Genomic DNA, 18549 nt, shown 5'->3' with positions numbered 1-18549 from the left:
GCCAACCTTTTTCCCCACTCCTCAAAATAAAGGGGAAAGGATTTTACATTCCTTGGATGTACACAGCTACATTTTTACCTGAACAGAACCAAGGACATCAGAAAATCAGAGCAATTGTTTGTTTCTTGTGCTTCAAGTTCCCAAGGTAAAGCCATTTCAAAACGGACCATTTCTAAATGGATTGCTCATGGAATCAGATTTTGTTGTTCTCACCATGGAAAACAAATCCCAGGAAGTATACGGACTCATTCCACCAGAGCTGCTGCCACTTCTGCGGCCTTCCTCAGGGGAGTTCCTACCAAGGACATTTTGGAAGCTGCAACTTGGGAGTTCAGTGCATACATTTTCTAAGCACTACAATCTATCTCTCTACTCTAAGTCTAGGGCAGGTTTCGCCTCTGCAGTCTTGCAGGGCCTTTTAGCTGCCCCTTCCTCTATGACCTCCTCCCTTTCTTTCAGCTTTGGGATTCTACCCTACAGTCATGACTGCAACAGTGAAACACTATGAACATAGTACAGTTGTGTACACCTACCATAAATGTAGATGTTAGTGTCTTCACTGTTGCAGTCTGGGTTTCCCTCCCTCCAGTCCCCTCTTATTTTTACTTTTGTGTATTTCCTTTTTTCACCATTCTTCTGAGGTGTATTTGCAAAGGTTATGGGACCTTTTTCATTTTGGGACTCCTGACACCTGGGGCAAGAAAAACTGGAGAAGATGGCGTCGGCTGTCAGCTTTATACTCCCGGCGCTCTGACGTCAGGGAGCATGGTTGAACAGCCGACGCCGGACCCAGACTTTGGGATTCTGGCTGACTGAGGGCTGCCTGCCGACAGGGGAGAACCCTACAGTCATGACTGCAACAGTGAAGACACTCTAACATCTACATTTATGGTAGGTGTACACAACTGTACTTTGCACCCCTAGGAGGAAAACTCGCCCTGCATGCAAAAACCTGGGAATACATTGTATCCCAGGGATACAGATTCTACTTCCACTCACTGCCAACCCCAAGTGGGTTGCCAGACCTTCCTCCAAACCAGTGGGGAGAGGCCCAAAAGCAAGTACTTTCTCTCCTCTGTATCAGGGCTATTCAACCTGTTCCAACAGAGCAAAGGGGGACAGGGTTTCTACTCTAGACTGTTCCTGGTGCCCAGAAAAAAGAATTCTTGGTGCCCAATTCTGGATCTGTCAATTCTCAACACCTTCCTGGTGATACCAAATTTCAAAATTCTTGCACTCCAGCAGCTGCGTCCTATGCTAGCCAAGGACTCCTGGCTAGTCACCCTAGACTTAAGATTATTTGCACATCCCCATAAGGGAATCTTGCAGGAAGTATCTACGTTTCAGGCAGGCTCTATGCACCATCAGTTCTCTGCACTTCCCTTTGGCTTATCTACTGCACCCAGGGTATTCACAAAGTGCCTGGCTCTGGCCATTGCATACTGCAGGCAGAGATATATTCAAATTTACCCATACTTGGACGATTGTCTGATTCAGGCAGACAGTCAGGAATTGCTACTTCAGCACCTGACGTTTGTGAAGAGACTCCTAACCTCTCCGGGGTATACCATCAATGAAAAGAAATCACATTTGTTACCCAGCCAAAAGATTGTATTCCTGGGAGCAAGCCTGGACACAGCATCCCAGATGGCATTCCTTACACCAGAAAAACAAACCTACCTGACAGCCTGCTTCTCTCAATTAGCAACCAGACCCCAGTTATCCGCAAGGAAAATCCTGCAATCTCTGAGGTTGATGGCTTCTTGCATTCGACTCATTCCATATGCCAGACTGCATATGTGGAAACTACAGTGGTGCCTAAAAAGCCTTTGCTGTCAAAACTCCCAAGACCTGGAAACTCTCTTATACCAATGACACCTTGTTTAAGGGAAGATTTTCTTTGGTGGGCAGCAGTATGCTATCACAACCACACGCCGGCCAGACCCTCACCACAGATGCGTCAGACTATGCCTGGGGGTGCACACCTGGACAGCAGGTGCATTCAGGGCCAGTGGAGCCCAAATCAAGTACATCTGCATGTCAACCAAAAATGTTGGCTGTTCAGCACACTGACAGCTTTCAGACCCCTACTCTCCTTGGAGCCTCTGCTGATCAAAACAGCCAACACCACTGTGATGTGGTATATCATTGCAGGGAGGGACTCGCTCATACTCTGCAGGCTCGCCATTACCTTTTGGCACACTGCCTCAGCCATGCAACTACACCTGTTAGCACAATTCCTGCCCGGCTCTGTAAACTCTGGCAGACAACTTGAGCAGAAATCTTCTGCACCCACACAACTTGAGCAGAAATCTTCTGCACCCACACAAGTGGCAGTTAGACCAAAGAACCCTTCCCCCTTGTAACCCAGACATGAGACACCTCGATGGTCGACATCTTTACCTCCCACTCCAGCCGTCAGCTCAGCAAATTCTGCACCAGGGAACCTCACAACAAGGCCTGGAAAGTGGATGCTCTAACCTTCCAGTGGGTCAACTTCATGGCCTATGCATTTCCCCCTCTACCGCTCATTACAAGGATATCCTCAAAATAAGGGAGGAAAAAGATGCAGTCCTGATTGCTCCAGACTCGCCACACCAGCACTGGTACCCACTGCTGCGCAGCCAGTCACCCCTGCCACCATGGCATCTCCCTCAGATTTCACCACTCCTGACCCAGAGGAATGGAGAATTCATGTATCCACAATTGCAGACCCTCAATCTGGCAGCCTGGCTTATTCCCTGACCAGTGCACAAGCTGCCAATCTAAGCAAACAAGTTTTAGATGTCCTACGTGAGAAATGATACATTGCGAGGAAAACTAACCCAAAACAAATAGTTACCACTCCGCTATCTTCTCAGGCAACAGAGGAAACGCAGCAAACAGCAACTCAAGCCAGACGTTTATTGAAACAACTCACGATACACATAATGTTAAAAATATTTTCGAAAGTTCTTTTGTGATACAAAAATATATCCAGAGTTAAGCGCTTTCACCTACCAAATGTAGGCTTCTTCAGAACTACCCCATTTCTAAAAATCACCATTTAAATAATCTTTTTGGCGCGAAGCTGCAACTGCTGATAGTTGCGCTTAAAGTTATACGCACCATACGTTTTAATTCAATACATATATTTAGTGATATAAAAATGAAGGTAAATTTCTATAGCCTTAGATGTATAATTCATTAATGATGTCATAAACACCTCTGTATACGCTCTAATATAAATACTTAAATGTGACAATACATAATTTACATTAGTGCAACATACAGCTTGTCTCATACTTTCAAATGTGCTTATATTAAATAAATATAATACACATACTATAATGTGTGGATACATGTTTACACAATACATTACAACTTCTCTTTATAAGACCATAGATGGTCTATTAATTATATATTAAAATATAATAAAATTATAAAGATGAAAATAAGCAATTAATATTTAAAAAAAACTAATAATGTTTTGAAAAAACATTTGTAAATTATGTGTTCTGTATATAATTTACATGATTAACACTATAAAAATGTGTGCAAAATTAATATTCAGAATATTCAGTGTGTTACCATGAACTATAATAAATAGCAATATGTATATATACTGTTAATAAAAAATCAATATATAAATATTTAATACTAATGTTTGATAATAAAAAAATCTTTAATAAAAAATCATTTGGTGGAAAAAAATCATTTTGTTAATGAAAAATATTTTAACCTGTCCTTCTTATAATCCTCTGCTGTTATAATAAACATAACATAGATATAATTAGATTCATATTAAACTCAAAAAAATTTGGTTTAACAAATGTATCTAGTGTAGCCCTTGACTGTCTAACAATAAATATAACATTTAATATATAAAACAAAATAAATATAATTCAAATAAAATTTTTTAAAAACATGACAATAATTTCCCAAAACCTTCACTTTTATGGATTGAATATTAAACCATCTATATTAAAAATAGTAGTAAATTACAACTTAAAAAAAAATTATTAAATAGTAGTATATTACAATTTTTAAAAAAATTAAAAAATACAATTTTTAATTCTTACAGAAGTCGCTTGTAAAAAATCAAGGTTAAAAACATTTTATGTTAAAAATGTTTTGTAATAAATATTCATGTTTCACATAGCCTTATAATATTGATGTTATAATCCAAAGCCCCTTTCAATAAACGTCTGGCTTGAGTCGCTGTTTGATGTCCTACGTGAGGCCAGACGCCCTAGCACTAGAAAGTCTTCTGCTGACAAGTGGAAAAGGTTTTGCACCTGGATCCAGGCTAAGGGAGCCGGAATGGCACAGCCCTCCATACCTTTCATCCTAGGTTACCTGGCTGGCCTACTACACAGGGGTCTATCCTTCTCTTCTATTAAAATTCATTCCTCTGCCATCTCTGCTCATTTCAGCACAGAGCCACCTCTTTTCTCCCACCCCTTCATCAAACAGTTCCTAAGAGGGGCTAACAACTTTAGGCCACCTAGAAGAGCTCTGTCTTGGTGCTTCTCTGTGCACTGCTTATATGCAAGTGTATTTGTATAAGTATGTACTTGCAATGTATACAAGTATTTTACTTCATGCAATACAAACTTTATAGCATACTATGTATGAACAGTGTATGTATAAATGTTTGCATATGTGCAGATGTTTTGTTTGAATTAGAAGTTGACTCAGTAAAAATGTCAATGGTTTTCTAAGGATGAGGAAAATAGATTTCCAAAACCTTCTGCCATGAGTGTAAAATTGTTGGGATGATTGCATGTTTCTGTAATTAAAATAGAATGAAAATCGACAATCAAATTGTTAGTTTCTATCCTCAACCTATGGGTTTGGATCTGATCAGACTCTGCCATCACATTAGCTCGCGGTAACAAAAAAAAAACTCTAGTCTCACTTACCCATAATGCACCTTTTCTAAGTAACCCAGATCTCATTTGTGGCTATTCGTGTTATATGTGGTAACCAGTTGCTCTTGAGCAGATAAGTAAAATTAAAGATATTTTCCTGTAAACCTTACTGACTAGTACTATAAAGTTTTCCCTTTATGCAGCGTGGCCTCTAGCCTTACCTAGCAACTACTTCAGCTTGCATTCATTTTTTTTTTTTTTACTTTTATCTTCCCCCTTCAATACAAAACTGTTTGTTTGAATGCTATTTTTAAGTTATTCTCTTACCCTTTGTGTACTCCTCCTTACCATTGTTGGTATTCCCCTTTTACCTTAACACGACTCTTTGGTTGTTATAGAATTGCAGAGAAAGAAAAGGCTGGATTTAGTGTGGGAAATGCAACCATAAAATGCCATACTCTTAACTCCCATATTTTGTTTGGGACCCCTCCATTTCTAGGAAGATTGTCATCTGCCATGTATTTAACCATAGGGCTGTGGTTGAACGCAAAAACAAATAGATTCTTTAAGGTTTACTGCCCTCTGCTTTCAGTGAGGCACTATCTGGAGTTGCCCCTTTTTTATTTTTCTAGGGCTGTATGTCAGAATCTTCAAGCCCTTTCTCTTCTAAGACTTCTGAAAAATTTGAAGAGGCCTATCTGACTTCTGTCGGATCAGATGATTAAGACCCAGACTTTCAGATTCATCTACCGCTTCATACCTGATGGTTAAAACAAGACTCGCTATGTAGCTATCTATTACTCCGGATCTGATTTAAAGACAAAGGAGCCCTTGGATCTGATGCTCTGGGATTCAGCACAGGATTTGACTAAATCCTACCTGCTTTACCCAGAACCCAGTATTTGCTAACATTGGATCCAATTCCCATTAGAGTTCTTTTTTTTTTTTTTTTTTCTTTTTGGTCTCTCTCCAAAAAAAAAAAAAAAAAAAAAAAAAAATCACCCTCCATTACGTCCACTCATTCTCAGAGTTTGAGAGAAATTCTCAGGGCCAGGGTATCTGGGGTTTCCCTGGCTCCTACCCCTTTGGGTCAGGAATTCTAGACATCTACTACCCCTCCTTTATTTCCTGTTCTAACTTAATTTGAAGTTTGAGTTCTCGGAGCCGTAGCTGCCCTTCCTACTCTGAGGTGTTGGAGTAGACTCCAAAGTTTTCAGAGCAGCATCTGCTCCATGGGGCTTCGGCTCATATTAGCTCTGTTCTGACTTCTGCCTTGTGAGGGATTGTCCTCTGAGCAGGGAGAGACTACATATCCAGAGGCTTGCTCTCTCTGATCCTGAGTCCTGTCACTCTCAGGGGAGGTCACCATTGAGGTTTTTGAAGAGGGCCATTTCTGCTTAAACATCTGACTGTTCTGACCTCCTCAGATCCCCAGCCTCCAACCTTATCGCTGCACCCGGAGTCTGTACTTTCTCCACAGAGCAAGTACTGAAACCTCAGGCTTCCCAGCAGGGGCTTCCCTCTTCTGAGATCTCCCAAGAGCATCCCACTGAGGTGGTCCCTAAAGTTGTGTAAGAGGAAGCACTTGGATACCTCAGAAGAATCCATCACTATAGACAAACACTTTGAGGGTGAAGGGTCCCCAAGGTTGTCTCCTTTGGAGACATTCTAGAAATTCTAAAATGGAGGTGACTTGGCACCCAACAATCCTTCGTCTGAGGAGTCTGTGTACCTGGAGGCTTTTGATACCTGACATTCTGCCTCCTGGGTAACTGCCCATTGAGCTCATTAAAATAATCTTTCTGCAGACATGGAAGGCCCTCAACAGCATTGAACTAATTCTCTCTGGAGACAGTGTTCCTGAAGACCAGCAGTTTTGGATTGTGTGCCTGTGGATGCTATGGTCATGGAGAAGGCCACACACAAAAGCTAACTGAGGAAAGTTCCTCTAAATTCCCCGCAATAAGGATTTTCTGTTGATGGCTAGATTTGGGTAGTATCTATGCATCAGCGACTTGCTCCTTACAGTCCCTGAACTACTTGACACATTTCACTAGGTTACAGAGGGATCTGATTAAAGAGTTGTCTGATATGTTTGAGGAAGTACAGGCCTCTTGCTTCTCAGTTGACTATCCTCCAGTTTTTCCAACACTTCCATGAGGCTTCTTTGTCACGCAGCTGAAGGAACAAGTAGATCAAGCGGGTCCATCATGAGGCATGCCTGGGTGCACTTATGTGATTTTGCAGAGCCTTTCATTTTAGTCGGTGCTTCTTTTTGCAGCACGTCCTTATTTGGCCCAAAGATGAGATGTATTGTCCAGGTGTGTGAAAGATGGGGAAGACCTGTCTGCCGTGGCCATATGTTTTGCAGCTACTCGGATCCTTCTCCAGAAATCGGTAAGTAGTGGAAATATGGTTCAGAAAATCCCAAGAGTCTTTCAAGACAAGTGAAAGACCCCACCCCCCACCCCAGGGGCCGGGGGGGGGAGGGGCTTAAAACAGTAGATGCTGTCTTCATGGCAGAGGCAGCCTGAAAAACCAAGGGTCCAGAGATGCTTTCTTTGCAGACCCTTCCAACACTTCTGAAAGGAGGTCCAATTGCTGTCATCTGGAGGCAATTGGGTGTGGGGGGGGGTCTACTATCCTTGCACCAGAGAACCTGTCTAGAAATTACATCAGACACCTGGGTGCAGAGGACCATTTCCAGAGGTAGTAGTATACCACTTTCCCTTCCTCTCCATTGCAGAAAAATCCTCAATGTTCCACCTAGTCAGAGGGAGCAGACAGCTATTAAAGTACAAAAGCTACTAGAAAAACAAGTCCTCCAAGAGGTCCCACCAGACCAGAGAATCCGTAACTTGATCAGAATTCTTTTTAGTGCTAAAGAAAATGGGAGTGGAGACTAATCTTTGGTCTCCAACTTCAAGTCAGTTCAATGCAACAAGTTCTGGATGTTCATGGTTCAGTCCATCCTTTCCTTTTTGGAAAAGGACTCTTGGGTGTGCTCAATAGACCTTCAGGGTGCATATCACATAACGAGTGATCCAGAAGGTACTTGCACTCTGAACTGATGACTGGTTGCCAGCCAGAAGCACATCTGTAAACTACAAGAAATCCTTTCTGGAGCCCACTCGGACCTATAAAGTTTAGACTAATTCTCAACACAAGTGAAACAGTAGCCTCACACTCTCTAAATGGAAACCATCCGATCACAAGTCATGAACAAGCAGCAACAACCAGTCAGCATGACTGGTTCTTCAGACTCTAGGGTCCATGGTGACAGCAATAACACTAGCCCCATTGGCCAGATTTTACATGAGAATTCTGCAGTATTGGCACAGTGGTCTATCCTTCACCACCCAATGGCAGCTCAGATATTGCTTGCCAATGTATGCAAAAAAGATCTGTGATGGATTCACTCTGAATTCTACAAGGTCGTCTGTTCTCCTCCAGCTCAAGGCCACAGTGACCACTGATGCTTTCCAGCTGGGGGCAGGGGGGCATTTTCTGGGGAAAACTGTCCAAGGCACTTAGTCACCTGCAAAGGCCAGCTTGCATATTGATGTCCTAGAAATGAGAGCTGTGCTTTTAACATTGCAGGATTTCCAGGATGCTCCCCTTTAGAGACTATTGCAGTTCAGGCAACATGTCAGTAGTTTGGTACATAAACAAGATCCTACCCCTTGTGCTGAGAAGCTGTATGACAATGGGTGATCTCATCCAACTACTTTCTCATAGCAACTCGTATTCTGGGAAGTCCAGTATGGTAGCAGACAAATTGAGCAGGTGCATTCTTCAACCTCAGTCTGTGGGGATAAGCCTTGCTGGTATCTGTTTGCCTCTTCCCTGAACAAAAAGTGCAGAAGCTACTTTGCCCTGATCCCCCACCTCATGGTGAGTCACTGAGGGATGATCACAGTTTGCCCTCCAATCTTTATGCCTTTCCCTGATGCCATTAATCCTGAAGTTTCTGCATAAAGTGACCAGGTTTAAAGAGCAAAAGTAATCCTCATTGCACCATATTGGCCTTGACAGATTTGGTTCCCCTTCCTTTGGCCTCACCTCACCAACGGTGGATTCTGGATCTAACTCGGACCCCTTCTGTCTTAGCTGACTGGCATGATGTACCCAATCTCTGGCTGACTGCCTTGTTTCTCCAATTCCATTAATAGCCAAAAAACATATGCTCTTCTCTCCAGTTCAAGAAATACTCCTGTCTTATAAACAATCTACATGTAAGCTATATTCCCAAGATTCATTCACTGGCTACTGTAAAATATTGATACTTTCACCTGTTCGTTATGTCTTTTTTTTTTTTTGTTTTGTTTTTTTTTTCTTGCCAAACTTTTCAAAGAAAGGTAGTCTTCGGCTATCAGTCTACTTGGCAGCAATATCCAATTTTTATGCTTGTTTCTAAGGTTCATCAGTTACATCATAAACTCTAAAGCTTTTTTTTGAGAGGAGCTCTTAAAGTACTTCCCCTTGGGACCCAAATTTGGTGCTGAAAGCTATTGTCCATCCCCTTTCAAACCAGCAGCTAAGTGCGATCTCAAATTCCTTTCTTGGAAGATGCTCTTCATGGTAGCCATAACTTCTGCAAGAAGAATTTGAGATTCAAGCAAAGTCTTCCCAACCACAATATTTGATTTTTCACAAAGAGCATCTCTAGTGCCTAGTCATACTAATCAATCGGACCATCCGTTTACCAGTATTTTTTTCTCCAAAATTTGAGAACAAAGGTGAATACTTAATTTTATTAGATCCATCCATCATGAACCCCCTTTTTTCCCATTTTGCACATGGTGTCGGAGTGTTACTTCAACAGTGACAGTCTATTGTGTTTTTTGCCTTCATAGAACCAAGGATTTCAGGAGATCTAACCAATTGTTTTCTTCTTGGATATTAAATTAGGTAAACCAGTCACCAAAATAACCTTGTCCAGATGGCTCACCAGTTGTATTTTTCATTTATAATTGATTGGGCGTTGCTTACCAAAACCTTTGAGCCCATTCAACTGGAACAATGGCAACTTCATCTGTCTTCTAGTCTAGATAGTCTGTGGATGGCACTTTTGTGGCAGCAACTTGGGCTACTCCCCATACCTTTTTTACTCCTTACAAATTGGATCTGGTCTCCGGTAGTAGAGCTTAGGTTTGGTTCAGTGGTGCTGAGGAACACCCTTGAGTCCACCCAGGATCTAATGCAGCTGTTGGACTCTATCCCATTTTGTCAATTTTCATCCTGTCCTCAACCTACAGGACAAAAATTATGCACTCACCGTAATGTTACATCTTTTTACTTTCATTCAACTCCCCACACCAGCCTCTTACTTTTGAACTCTTATTGTGTGTTCTTGGGTTGACGCTTCCCTTGTACTGAGCTCAGCTCAGGTCTCTGGGTCCTGGTTTTTTTTTTTTTTTCTATTGGCAAACAAGATCTGAGGTATTTGGGAAGGTTGCATTATCAGTAAGGGAGAAGCTCTAGCTTTTTGGCTACCACAAGCTATTTTGACAGCACAGTTGGATCTGAGGGACAGGATCCAAGCCCATAGGTTGAATGAAAATGGATGGATAATGGAGAAAGTTATGGTGAGTACATAACTTTTTATGGACCCTTGGGTATGTGCAAAGGGAAAGCAATGATATTGTTTACACACCGAGCAACTTTGACATTGCCTAATTCCTTGCATCTTTTGTAGCTCTGATTCAAGGGAAGGTGCTGAAATCGAAACAGATGAAAATGTACTATTAAGAAGACAGAAGCAAATAGATTATGGCAAAAACACTATAGCATATGACAGATACATCAAGGATGTTGCCAAGTAAGTTAGTGTTTAGAGCAGCACAGAAATGCTCTAAAAGATTATTGTAGAAAGTGTAAATGTTTTTTTTTAAAGAATATGCACAAATTAGAAATCCATTTTTGTCTTATTAGGTTTCATGTAAATTTGTATATTTCGTACTGTGTACAGAGCTCTGATTTTTCTTAACTGCCACATCTGAAGTGATGCTAATCACATTTATAAAAGAAAATATTACTGTGTACATAGGCATGTGTATGCCCCTGTCCCTGTCTCATGTACACTTGGGTAATATCCCCTGTCATTTACAGGACATTTTAGATTTTTAATGCATTTTATTTGACTTCATAACTTTTAACTTAATCTTTGGAAATATTATCTAGTCATATACACATCTGTGTACTGGGCTTACCTCAGTAGTACATGTGTACCCTCTGTCTACTTTAGCGCTGCCAAGGGTTTGACAGCTGGGTTAAAGTTTTCAGGCAGTAAATGCCACCTCCTCCTGCCAACTACTGGTTGGTTAAAGTTGCTGTCTGCCACAACCTCCCAAGGTGTAGTGATCGTGATCCGGCTTGTAATGGAGTGTAATGGGCCATATTTTAAGGGGAAAGTCTTATTCTGATATGCATATCTAGAACTATACTGCATGACTGAATACCAGGTAAGGCATAAATCAGCCATGAAAAAGCTTCATGTATAGTTAAAGTATTGCTGAAGATGCTAGTGTGCAGCTTTTTCTGATCATGTCTTGTAATTCACCTGGCAGTTGTAGACACTGTATAAAAACATATGGACCCTGGGGAAGAAATGCCAAACATTGCTGCTGCAGCTTTTTCTAGATCTTCACCTTTGATATGCTCAAGATTTGGGTAGCACTGCTGTATTACGGTTTCAGTCTCATACCATCAATGCATTTTTGTAAGCCCTGAACGACACCATGCAGCATATAAAATCTGATTTCGCTGATTAAACCTAAACAGATCAACTATAATGGCTTCAGCAGCAGCAAAACCACAACCACAGAGGAGGCATATGTGGGACTGAGTAAGAGACCTTTTACTTCAAAGGAGTCAGTGAATTCATATATTTCTATTGCCTTGCAGCTGTCCTATAACTTCAGTCTCTACAGTATTTACCTTCAGATAGAATACAAAGCTGTATGTGTACACCATGAGATGAGATTATGGCTATAGCTTTCATTCAGGGAGTTTTAACACTTTTTTTCATTTTAATGCTTGGCATTCTGGCTATGTGCTACTGTCACTCACCTGTAAATGGCAGCTGCTGCCCAAGTGGTCCTTTATGGCACAGAGTTGAGCAGTTCATTTTGTTTGCTCTGTTTGGTGTAGGTTTTGGTCTGTTTGGAGCAGATGAACCTTAGGCAGAATTAGTGTTACACATACAGATTTGCAGTTCTGTTGGGATCTGTCTAATATGACATCTCCCATTAATTCTGAGATGAGGACTAACTGGGAAAAATCCTGATTATCAAGAGCCATTCCTACCATTTGGTTAGGGGATGGATGGCTTGTTAGATATGGCACTCTGGAGCACTGTGCAGAGGTGAGAGCACAAGACATCCTTGCCCCGGTGGAGCTAGGATGACTGCATCTGCAAGGACTTTTAGAACAGTTTAAGCCCTACTAGAAGGCATTTTTATGGGATGGTTCTAAATGAGATCACTTTGCCAAATTAGCCTTCCAATACAGATGGGATCCCACTTAATCAGAATGGAGGGGGGGGGGGCGGGGCTGTTCAAGCCCAATGGAAACTTTCTGCCATTTTAAAAGTCACTTTTTAATCATGATTTACTAACCTTGTTAAGTAGTTCACATTACCTGTGAGCATTTCCTTGTTGCAACAAGAAAAGTGAAACATGGTTTTGAATGGGATAATGCAAGACTGCCCTGCTGATGGAGCCTGTAGTTGCTGAGCCATAAAAATGAGTACCAAATTGTCCCATCTTAATAGAAATACCAGTGATAGTTGGCCAGCAAGGATGTTTGCTGGATGTAGAATGACAAGTTAAATTGGGGGGGGGGGGGGTGTAAAGAAAGATGTTAAGTTGTCAGTCTCGCCTTCATTCTTGCTGGATGGGTTCGGAGCCGATCCTCGGCTCCGACTCTGCCACTCTAAAAGCTCGAGAGCTAGTTCCACCGGCTCAAGGCTCCCCTATATCCCACAATGCTAGGCGGTAACTCCTCAGATCTCGTTTGCCGCTACAGCGATCGAGGTGTGTTCCTACCGGCTCAGGTTAGTTTTTGGTAAAGAACTAGTTTTCTTAGCCTTTTCTCCCCTTAAAGTTAATTTCTTATAAATAGTATTAATTTAGTTTATCCCATTCCCGTTAACTTTCCACCCCCTTTTTTCCACAGTCTAAAAAAGTTTCCCTCTGGCCCTAGGCCCAGTCCCTCCCTCCCAGTGAGGGACTGTTTTATAGGGAATTTTATTACTATTACTTATAATTTGTTTAAATTAGTGTTAATTTAACCCTAAGTGTAATCTGTGTGTGTGCTTGTGTGTTACACTTTCCCTTAGATATGTCTAAGGAATCAAAGGTCTCAGGCTTTAAGAAGTGTGACTCGTGCTGTCAGAAGATGTCTCTGACAGACGGTCACACTTCTTGTGTGTACTGCCCTGGGACCTTTGCACCTGCAGGACTCGTGCTGTTTGTCATGGCTTCAGCCCTAGAGTCCTGCAGGAGCGAAAAAATAAACTTATTTTAAGGGGCTTACTTAAGCCTGAGGGTCCCTCGACTCAGTCATTGGGGAAACCCTCGAGGCCTTCTAGACCTTCAGCTCCAGCCTTTGAGTCGTCTTCTGGAGGCACTAAAGCTATTTGAACATCGGCTCCGGCCGGAGCCGATGAAACTCTAATACAAGCCCCTAGGGTGTCCTCGGCTCTGGCCGGAGCCGAGGAAGACATTACTCTGTCGGCTCCGATTTTATCGGAACTGACAGCCAGGAAGAGGTCCTGATCTCCATCGATCGGCTCCGTTCATTCGGCTCCAGCATCACCCTTGTTGTCTGAACCCAATAGATCCCACTCTTCTAGGTCTTCCAGGTTATCGGACCATGACCTTCAGAGAGTAGTGAGTCGACTTCTTAAGTCCGAGGCATTAGCCCAGATGCTTCAAAGTCTGACTCAACAGTCGAGACCTATTCCTACCACTCAATCTATTCCTTCTCTGACTCTTGAGTTCGGAGCCGGGGCGGCTCGGACCCGATACTGGGGTGGTGTCGGAACCGATACCTTTGTCTTCGGTTCCGTCGTCGGCTCCGATGTCTTCTGTGGAAGAATCTCGGCGCAGGACTTCTTCGTCGGCTCCGAGGGGGCGAGTGGCATCGGACCCTTGTCCGACCCCGCTCTCCCTCTCGGTGCTTCGGCGCTGGTGAGTTCGGCTCCGACATCGGCCTCTGAGCCATCACTGTCGGTGCCGGGGGAGGTTTTCAGTTTTTCGGAACTAAGACCTTCGGCTCTGCTTGACAGGGGTGCCTTTGAGGTCATGAGGAGCGTGTTAGAACCAGGTTCTACTCCCCAGTCGGGTCTTTCTGCCCCTCCCCCTGTGGTGCCTCCGGTGATTTCGACTCACTCTCTCATCCCCGATCGTAGAGAGCCAGCTCAAGTTCGCCCTGTGGGGATCTCCTCCTTCCGCGGCCTCTCCTGACCCTGCAGGAGAGCCCCCTAGGAAAAGGCAGTGTAAGAGGAAGCACATTGACTCCCCTGAGTCTGTCACCTCTGACACTGATTTTGAGGATTCTGAAGGGTCCCCTCGTTCCCCCTCTGAAGATGTCTTTTGCAGACATCCTTGAAATCTTAAAACAGAGGGGGAATTGGCCAGCCCTCAACCCTTCAGAGGATGAATCAGTGTACCTTGAGGCGTTTGGCTCTCGCCCTTCCACCTCCTGGGTGTCCCCTCCCTTTGACCCCCTTATGCAAGTGGTGGCAAATAAGGCTTGGGCGGCTCCTGACTCAGTGGAACCCACCCCCAGGAGACCATCTAAGTTCATCACGGCCCCCAAGGTTAAAGAGTTTCTGACCAAAGGCATCTCTGTTGATGCTATGGTGGTGGCTGCAGCTACCAAGAAGTTAGCTGATCCTTCAGTGCCTGTTCATCCTCCTAACAAGGAGTCTAGGTCGATGGACAGGTACGGGAAGCAGATGTTCTTGTCAGCGACCTTTACTATGAGATCGCTGAATTACCTGTGTCATTTCCCTCTACTTCAGAGGGATTTACTCAAGGAAGCGATTGAAATGTTGAAGGACCCAACAGCTGCGGGTTTTCAGGACAGGATGAACTCTCAGCTGGCTACCCTTAATTCTATAACCAACTCCTCCATGCGCCTCCTTTCATATGCTGCTGATGGAGCAAGTAGAGCGGCAGGTACAGGTGTAGCCTTGCGTAGGCACGCCTGGATGCGGCTTTGTAATTTTGCGGACCCCTTTAAGGCGCCCTTCACTAATTCCCCCTTTGATGGATCATCCCTCTTTGGTCCTCAAGTGAAGGAAACCCTGACTAGGTGCGAGACTGATGGCAAAACTTTCTGCCGTCTGAGTCCGTTTTTCTTCTCCTAGACCTTACCCCAAAGGTCAGAAGGGGGGAAAGATGTGGTTCTGTAAACAATCTCAAGGAGACTTGCCTGATGCAGAGTATATTCCCCTCTAGAGGCAGAGGGGGGAGCAACAATGGTAGACGCCATCCCAGAGGCAGAGGGGGCCCGCAGAATCAGGGCAGTCTAGAATCCTTTTCCGACAAGCCCTTTCAGCATCCCTGAGGTGTTGCCAGACTGTCCACCTTTGGAGGCAGTCGGGGGAAGGTTGTCACTGTACCCAAAAGCCTGGCTATCTTTAACTCAAGACAAGTGGGTACAGTCTATTATTTCCGGAGGCTACAGAATCCCTTTCCTTTTCATTCCAAAGCTGTCCAAAAAATCCCTTCCAGACGTTCCACCCAGTCAAAGGGAGCAAGCAGCATTAGAAACTTCAAAGCTGCTTGCAAAAAGAGCTATTCAACCAGTGCCAGCAGACCAAGTAGGATCCGGAACCTACTCCAAATTCTTTTTGGTTCCAAAGAAAACAGGGGACTGGAGACCCATTTTGGATCTCAGCAACTTGAACAAGTTTATCAAGAAAACAAAGTTCCGGATGGTCATGCTGCAGCCCATTCTTCCACTTTTGGAACGGGACAGCTGGATGTGCTCTATAGACCTCCAGGACGCGCACTATCACATCAAGATGAATCGACGCTCCAGGAGGTTTCTCCGCTTCAGGCTGGGAACCAGTCATTTTCAATTCAGAGCCCTGCCCTTTGGTCTCACTACAGCCCCCCTGAGTGTTTACCAAATGCATGGCAGTGGTAGCCTCTCATCTGAGACGTCAAGGATTCCAGGTGTTTCCTTATTTAGACTGGCTTCTTACAGCCCCCACCAAGCATCTTTTACTCCTCGCCAGAGACTACACCTTTCGCACATGTCAGGCATTAGGCATTTCAATAAACTACGAAAAGTCTGTCTTGTCGCCCTGTCGTGTTATTACTTTCATAGGCGCAAATCTAGACAGTCAAGATGTCAGCCAGACTCGCAGAGCAGAGGATAGCAGACATTCACAAACAGGTCTTTCTTCTTTTGCAGAACAACAAAGTCAAAGCCAGACGGATCCTGAAAGTCTTGGGGATTATGGCGGCGGCCATCCCTCTCCTACCATTAGCTCGCTTCCACATGAGGATTTTGCAATGGATGCTCTTCACACAGTGGTCCTACCAAAGCCTTCCAATGTCCCATCCTATTCGGATAACTCAGTCGTGCAAGAGTCCTCTCTCTTGGTGGATCACATCTCCTCAGCTCCTCCTAGGGAGACCTTTTGTCCCTCCCCCTCTGGTTGCTACAGTGACAACGGACGCCTCCCTGATCGGGTGGGGGGGGGGCCATTTCCAGGGCAGGAACAGTCCAGGGCATGTGGCAACCGTTTAGAGTGCCACTTGCACATAAATGTCCTAGAGATGAGAGCAGTGCTTCTAGCGTTGCAAGCCCTACAAGACTCTCTTCCCAAGGGAACTACAGCAATACAAACAGACATGTCTGTAGTGTGGTACATCAACAAACAAGGCGGAACCAGGTCTTATCCCCTATGTCGAGAGGCACTCAGACTATGGCAATGGGCGATTTCTTCTCGGCGATTTCTGTTAGCAACGCACATCCCCGAGAAGTCCAATGTGATTGCAGACAAATTGAGCAGAGCTATTCTCATGCCTCACGAGTGGTCTCTGAACAATTCAGTGTTGGAGAAAGTTTTTAGAAAGTGGGGCAGGCCTTGCTGCGACCTTTTCGCTACTCCCCAAAACAGCAAGTGCAACGATTTTTTCACCCTCTTTCCCCAACCAGGCCATCCCAGCAGAGACGCTCTAGTGCACGTTTGGCCCCGGGGACTTCTATATGCCTTTCCTCCCTTCCCACTTGTATCCCAGCTGATACAGAAAGCCATCGCTTGGGAAGCTTCTATGATCCTCATTGCCCCTTACCGGCCTCGACAAATTTGGTTCCCCTTTCTCCACTGTTATCTGTTGGAACAACCTTGGCATCTGGACCCAGTTCCAGACCTCTTGACTCATCAGTCGGGTCAGTTGCACCACTCCCTTCCCTCTCTAAACGTCGCAGCTTGGTTCCTCCAATTCCGACCTTAGCCAGGCTTCCTTTGATATCTCACTCAGAGATATGTTGATTGCCTCTCATAAATCTTCCACTCGGAAGATTTATCATAGCAAGTGGAAACGTTTTCCTATTGGGCGCAGTCAAAGAATATAGATCCTTTCACTGCTTCTATTCAAGCAGTTCTAGACTTTCTAGCCGAACTTTTCCATGCAGGTTCGTCCCCATCTACCATTAGAGTTCAATTGGCTGCAATTTCCAACTTTCATGTTGGAATCTGAGTCCTCTATCATGTCTAATAAACTCTGCAAGGCCTTTTTAAAGGGAGTCTTTCTACTCAAACCACCCATCAGAGATCCTCCTCAATGGGATCTCAACTTGGTTCTGACATCCTTAATTCTTCCCCCCTTTGAACCTGCGGCTTCATGTTCTATAAAGTTGCTTTCTTGGAAGACACTCTTGGTAGCTATCACCTCAGCTAGAAGAGTCTCCGAACTCCATGCTCTGTGTAGTCGACCCCCTTATCTGGTATTTCATAAGGACAGGGTGTCCTTGCATACTAACCCGTCCTTTTTGCCCAAAGTAGCTTCTTTGGCAAATTTGAATCAAACCATTGAGCTTCCTGTTTTCTTCCCAAACTATTTTCTAATAGGTCAGAACAAAAGTTACACTGTTTAGATGTTCATCGCCAACTTAGGTACTATTTAGACAGGACCAAACAATTCAGGAAATCTGACCAACTGTTTGTTTCTTATGCAGAAGGTAGAATGGGCCTTCCAGTCTCTAAAGTCTCTCTAGATGGCTTACTTCATTGATTACCCTAGTGTATGAGACAAGACATCAACGCTTGCCATCCAAACCCAGGGCTCATTCAACTAGAGCTTTAGCCACTTCTGTAGCTTTCCAAGACAGGCTGCCTATTGATTCGATTTGTTCGGCAGCTACTTGGGCTTCTCCCCATACCTTCATTTCTCATAAGTTGGATTTGGCCTCTAGAGACCGAGCCAACTTTGGTTCCACTGTACTCAAGAGTCTGTTCCGATAGGCCACCCGGGACAAGGTGCTAGGGACGCGGTCCCATCCAGCAAGAATGAAGGCGAGACTGACAACTTAACATTTAGAAGTTATGTACCTACCATAACGTTCCATGTTAGTTCTTGCGTCCCACCCTCCTTCCCCCTAGCCAGGACAGACCTAGAAGAGTTTTCTTTGTTCCTTATGGAATTTTATTGCTAGCCTTAGCTTTCAA

The 18549-nt window shown here is 44.0% G+C and overlaps 1 protein-coding gene across 2 annotated transcripts in view; it reads left to right on the top strand.

Annotated features, from left to right (window-relative positions):
- Nucleotides 1-18549, top strand: part of LOC122794130 (stem-loop binding protein) — a 405733-nt gene that overhangs the window by 247260 nt on the left and 139924 nt on the right. For both annotated transcript variants that reach the window (XM_044062311.1, XM_044062310.1), the window contains one exon: nucleotides 10552-10674. In XM_044062311.1, the coding sequence (XP_043918246.1) occupies nucleotides 10552-10674 (123 nt within the window). The remainder of the gene's footprint in view (nucleotides 1-10551; nucleotides 10675-18549) is intronic.

The sequence above is a fragment of the Protopterus annectens genome, chromosome 2.part1 (genome assembly GCF_019279795.1).
Source record: "Protopterus annectens isolate FY-2018-M chromosome 2.part1, PAN1.0, whole genome shotgun sequence".
Taxonomy (NCBI): domain Eukaryota; kingdom Metazoa; phylum Chordata; order Ceratodontiformes; family Protopteridae; genus Protopterus; species Protopterus annectens.
The sequence above is the reverse complement of the archived record's forward strand: the minus strand, read 5'-3'. Positions and strand labels throughout refer to the sequence as shown.